The sequence below is a fragment of the Musca domestica genome, unplaced genomic scaffold (genome assembly GCF_030504385.1).
Source record: "Musca domestica strain aabys unplaced genomic scaffold, Musca_domestica.polishedcontigs.V.1.1 1, whole genome shotgun sequence".
Classification (NCBI taxonomy): domain Eukaryota; kingdom Metazoa; phylum Arthropoda; class Insecta; order Diptera; family Muscidae; genus Musca; species Musca domestica.
Window position 1 is genome coordinate 9,588,475 of NW_026712114.1, and position 5,457 is coordinate 9,593,931.

At 41.5% G+C, this 5,457-nt stretch overlaps 1 protein-coding gene across 1 annotated transcript; it reads left to right on the plus strand.

Annotated features, from left to right (window-relative positions):
* Window positions 1-4,016: 4,016 nt before the first annotated feature.
* Window positions 4,017-4,896, plus strand: LOC101894188 (NPC intracellular cholesterol transporter 2-like). Its single transcript, XM_005175315.4, has 2 exons — window positions 4,017-4,202; window positions 4,324-4,896. Exons 1-2 carry the CDS (start codon window positions 4,109-4,111, stop codon window positions 4,731-4,733), a joined length of 504 nt encoding a protein of 167 aa, XP_005175372.2. The 5' UTR covers window positions 4,017-4,108; the 3' UTR covers window positions 4,734-4,896.
* The last annotated feature ends 561 nt before the right edge of the window (window positions 4,897-5,457 follow it).

The window sequence follows — 5,457 nt, forward strand, 5'->3', positions numbered from 1 at the left end:
AGGTTAAAATTTTTCACAGGTGTATATTTTGCCAGTAGACAGGTTAAGTTCGTAGATGGGCCATGTAGGTCCAAGTTATCATATAGCCCCCATATAACGGTACCTCCCATTATTCGGTATTTTGATGTTTTTAGCGACATTATTCCCCGGAATTGTTTCAAATTTCGCATGCCAGAAAATTGTCTGTGCAGGTACGTATGGTGGAGGGTATTAAAAGTTCGGCCAGGCCGAACTTACAGCTTTTTTACTTGTTGAGTCTATTTTCTTTAAGTTGCGGTGTAAGCTCTTGCACTTTTTTGGAATTTCAAAGGCTGTACCCCGACCTCATTTTTCATTGTTTGCCGAATGGAAAATTGCTATATGTTTTGGCTCACGAACAATTTTTCAGCCACTACGACGCGGATTTCGATCATGTCGCTTCTTTACTTTTCGAAACATTTCTGCCGATGTTGCTGTTTTCTTTCGTCCACTTCCTTAATGTCGGGCTACGCTACCCGGTATCACGGTAACTAGCGATGGTACGAGACACAAAAGATTTGTTCACATTTAAATGCTGGAGTGCTCTATCGATAGCCACTTGTGGTTTTCCAGCCAAATATAAATAAGTCACACTATCGCGCTTGAAATCCATCACGAATAACTTTTTTTTGTGGAAAATTCTCACCAAAATGCTTTTGTACGCTTGTAAACAATATGATGAGCTGTCACTGTAATATTTTTAACAGCTGCCGGGCGAGTGGCTTAGAAATGACAGCAGTCTGAAGTTGTTGGCAGTGTTTTTCATCTCACCCCGTATAACAGAATTTTTAGACAAATATTATGATATGAAAAGATTGGTCTTAGACGAGACATGTTGTCTAAAACTGTTGTTTCGATGGGGAACGTATTTTATACCTCCAACATTATGGCTAAATGTTTGAAATGTCCACAATGTGTCTCATCGAAATAATGGCTTAACAACCCCATGTCTTCTCTAGCGAAAATTCGTTTCAGGACATTTGAAGTCAGTCTACCAATAAATACTAAATTTTCAATACTAAAAAAATACTACAAAAATACTACTACAATAAATACTAAAAAAAAAAACTATGAATCAGAACCATAGACAAACAAATTCGCAGACTGATAGTCGTTTCTATAAGAAATTTTGAGATTAGATCATATTTTGACCCAAAAATACTTAATCAGTCCATTTTTAAATGCCCGTGTGGGTACTTTCCCGAAACCCAACACAATTTTATTATTTAAACAAACAATAAAAATTCATCGATTGAATTTTGTTTGAAATGATAACATTTTGTGTACTGCCATTTTTTGAAGTTCAAAAAACTACACAGGTTCACAAGTACTCATCACAGTGCTGTTGTACTCGGTCAAAATTTTCTTAAACAACTGGCCGGCTAATCTAAAACGGCAGTCAGTAATCGAAAGCATGTAGAGATATTTTCGCCTTTGGTGACAAATTTATGAAAGAAGTCATAGTTCTTTGGAGGTATGAATGTGTATTTTATTGTTTCGTTTGAAATTGAGACGTATAATCGGAACAAAATATCACATATCAATTGGTGGCCATATTAGGAATTGGAAGTCTTGCAAATCATTGCATTTTTGAAAACACAATTTTTTGTTGAAGGGTTTTTTTTTAAAAGGGTTGGGTTTAAATGAACCTAAAAAATGGATGACGTATAAGGTGTATCATATATGGTTTATGTTAGATTGTACTTTTGGCTTCAGGGCTAGATAGTTTGCTTTTAGGATGTCTAGGTCGTTTATATAGACCTTTTTCAGGTATTCTATAGAGCCTGCCTTTAAGTAGTTCACAAAAGCTTCCTTAATGCCGTTTATATAGACCGTCATTAGATCGCATATAAAGATCGCTATAAGCACATCTATGCAGACCACTCTTTGGTATCACATAGAAAGAGCCTACACGGCGTCTACGTAGATACAGCGTCGTCCATACATACAGCTTTTAGTTTTAGTTTAGTGTTTCAGTTCGTCCTCGTCTATCGGAACGGGTTTTAGTTCGCCTGTAGAGTCTCGCTGTCCTAAAGCTCATCTATAGGGACTCGCTGACCTTCACCTCGTCTATAGCAACGGACTTTTGTTCATCTATGGAGACGCGGCCTGGCCTCCAGCTCGTCTATAGACACCGCTTTGTTTTCAGTTCGTCTGTACTGTAGACTCTCAGGCCTTCAGCTCGTTTATAAAGACTCCCTGGACTTCAGCTCATCTATAGAGACCCGGCCTGGCCATCACTTTCTTTGTCTATAGAGACACGGCCTGGCCTTCAGCTCGTCTATAAGAGATTTCCTGGCTTCCAGCTCATGTATAAGTAAATCCCTGGCCTCCAGGTCGTCTATAAGAGACCCCGCTCCTTCAGCTCGTCTATAAGAGACTTCCTGGCCTCCAGCTTGTCTGTAAGAGACTTCTGGGCCTCCAGCTCGTCTATGAGAGACTTCCTGGCCTCCAGCTCGTCTATAAGAGACTTCCTGGCCTCCAGCGCATCTATAAGAGATTTCCTGGCCTCCAGCTCGTCTATAAGAGACTTCCTGGCCTCAAGCTCGTCTATAAGAGACTTCCTGGCCTCCAGCTCGTCTATAAGAGACTTCCTGGCCTCCAGCTCGTCTATAAGAGACTTCCTGGCCTCCAGCTCATCTATAAGAGACTTCCTGGCCTCCAGCTCGTCTATAAGAGACTTCCTGGCCTCCAGCTCGTCTATAAGTGACTTCCTGGCCTCCAGCTGGTCTATAAGAGACTTCCTGGCCTCCAGCTTGTCTGTAATAGACTTCTTGGCCTCCAGCTCGTCTATGAGAGACTTCCTGGTCTCCAGCTCATCTATAAGAGACTCCGTGGCCTTCAGCTCATCTATAGAGACTCCGTGGCCTTCAGCTCGTCCAAAGAGACTCCCTGGCCTCAGCTCGTCTATAGAGACTCTCTGGCCTTCAGCTCGTCTATGAGAGACTTCCTGGCCTCCAGCTTATCTATAAGAGACTTCCTGGCCTCCAGCGCATCTATAAGAGACTTCCTGGCCTTCAGGTCGTCTATAAGAGACTTCCTGGCCTCCAGCTCGTCTATAAGAGACTTCATGGCCTCCAGCCCATCTATAAGAGACTTCCTGGCCTCCAGCTCGTCTATAAGAGACTTCCTGGCCTCCGGCTTGTCCATGACGGACTTCCTGGCCTCCGGCTTGTCCATGACGGACTTCCTGGTCTCCAGCCCATCTATAGGAGACTTCCTGGCCTCCAGCTTATCTATAAGAGACTTCCTGGCCTCCAGCTCATCTATAAGAGACTCCCTGGCCTTCAGCTTGTCTATAAGAGACTCCCTGGCGTCCAGTTCGTCCATAAGAGACTCCCTGGCCTTCAGCTTATCTATAAGAGACTCCCTGTCCTCCAGCTCGTCTATAAAGACTCCCTGCCCTTCAGCTCATCTATAAGAGACTCCCTGGCCTCCAGCTCGTCTATGGAGACTCGCTGGCCTTCACCTTTCATATTTAAAGGCTCCTTTCGACTCCTAAAAGACTTCTTCTAATTTAAACTCGTATATAAAGATTTCTTTCAACTCGTATGTATATAACGACGCCTTTCAACTCGTCGATAAGGACTCCTTTTAACAAATCTTCTACATGACCTACCTCATCATTACACTTTTATTGCCTTCTTACTCAGACAACTTAAGTGCACGTTTAACGTTAACGTAGTTTCTAAAAATAGTTCCAATATTTGCCCCCACGAAAACGAATGATTATAGGTGCAGATGTACTGGCCTTCCTTTTTCACAGAACCTAGCTACCGGTCACTGATAAGTGAGTTAAATTTGATAACTAAAACGTTGGTGTTTAGACAAATAAACACTTAGTTTATAGACGCAATATAAATTTGCAAAATTGATTGGTAATTATTTTGAATTAGGTTGACCGATTAGATAATTCGCCAAACAACAACAATTCGGTGCAGAAGTACTCAGCCCAATGGGGATTTTAGTATATATACTGTACGACTATCATAGAGGAGTCACAACATTCACAACAGCAGTCCAAGCAACAAGTGAAAGCTTTAAAAATAAAATTTTTAAAATAATCAATTCAAACTAAAAACATTCAAAAATGTACGGATTATTAAAAATTGCGACATTGTCTCTTGTCACACTTTTGGTGATTTTTGCGCAAGGAATTGCAGCTGAAACTCCAGTTCGTCAATGTAGGTTTTAAATTAAAATTAAAAAAAATATTCCACAAAAATTTTAATATTTCCTTTTTAACTTTAAAAGTTATAATTTCTCCTAAATTGTTATTAATACCTATTTTTCCTTCTCTTTCAGGTTCCGACCATGCCCCTCTCCCTCTCTCAGTTGAAGTGGATACCTGTACAGAAATGCCCTGTGATTTGTGGAAAAATACCGAGACCCAGATCATAATACAATTTGTGGCCACTCGCAACTATATGATGCATTTGAAGGCGGTAGTGAAATTTACCACTTTGGGAGTACAGATACCATTTGAATTGGCGCCCGAGCGTAGTAATGTTTGTGAAAATCTCCTGTATCAGGCCTATTGTCCGTTGTATAAGGATGAAGATGTCACCTATCATTTATTGCTGCCCATTGAGAACCATCAACCCGAAGTGCCCACCAAAGTTGAGGTATCCATTGTGGATGAAGTGGATGACAGTGTTGTATCCTGTTTTGTTGTCGATGGCCGATTTAAGAAACAAAAATTCAACAGAGTTTGAATCAAAGGCTGTCTCACAATAATTTGATTTAATTGTTAAGTTTTTAGCTGAAGTAAGTCCAAAAACATTGTATCAATGTTTGATATAGTCATAGATTTAATTTATAGAGGAAAAAGTAAACAAAAAATATAATCTGTAGATATAACTCCTAAATACACTTTTTAAATGTCTCTCGTCTACAGCGAAGCCCTTGAACTCATCGATGGAGACGGCCTTCTGCTGGTCTAAAGAGATCCACTTTATCTGGTCTATAGAGATCCACTTTAGCTGGTTTAAGAGATCCACTTCAGCTTGTCTATAGAGACTCATTGGCCTTCAGCTGGTCTATGGAGACTCTCTGACCTTCAGCTCGCCTTTGGGATTCCGTGGCTTTCAGGTCATCTATAAAGTGTACCTGGCCTGCAGGTCGTCTATAAAGACTCCCTAGCCTTCAGCTCGTCTATAAGAGACTCCCTAGCCTGCAGGTCGTCTATAAAGACTCCCTAGCCTGCAGGTCGTCTATAAAGACTCGCTGGCCATTAGCTCGTCTATAAAAGACTCGCTGGCCATTAGCTCGTCTATAAAAGACTCGCTGGCCATTAGCTCGTCTATAGAGACTTGGTGGCCATCAGCTCCTCTATAGAGACTCGCTGGCCATCAGCTCCTCTATAGAGACTCGCTGGCCATCGGCTCCTCTATAGAGACTCGCTGGCCATCGGCTCCTCTATAGAGACTCGCTGGCCAT

Excerpts from the sequence above, each read along its gene's own strand:
- LOC101894188 (XM_005175315.4), top strand. The coding sequence starts at position 4,109 with ATGTACGGATTATTAAAAATTGCGACATTGTCTCTTGTCACACTTTTG. Across the intron at positions 4,203-4,323 it reads TGAAACTCCAGTTCGTCAAT|GTTCCGACCATGCCCCTCTC; the intron begins GTAGGTTTTAAA and ends CTTCTCTTTCAG.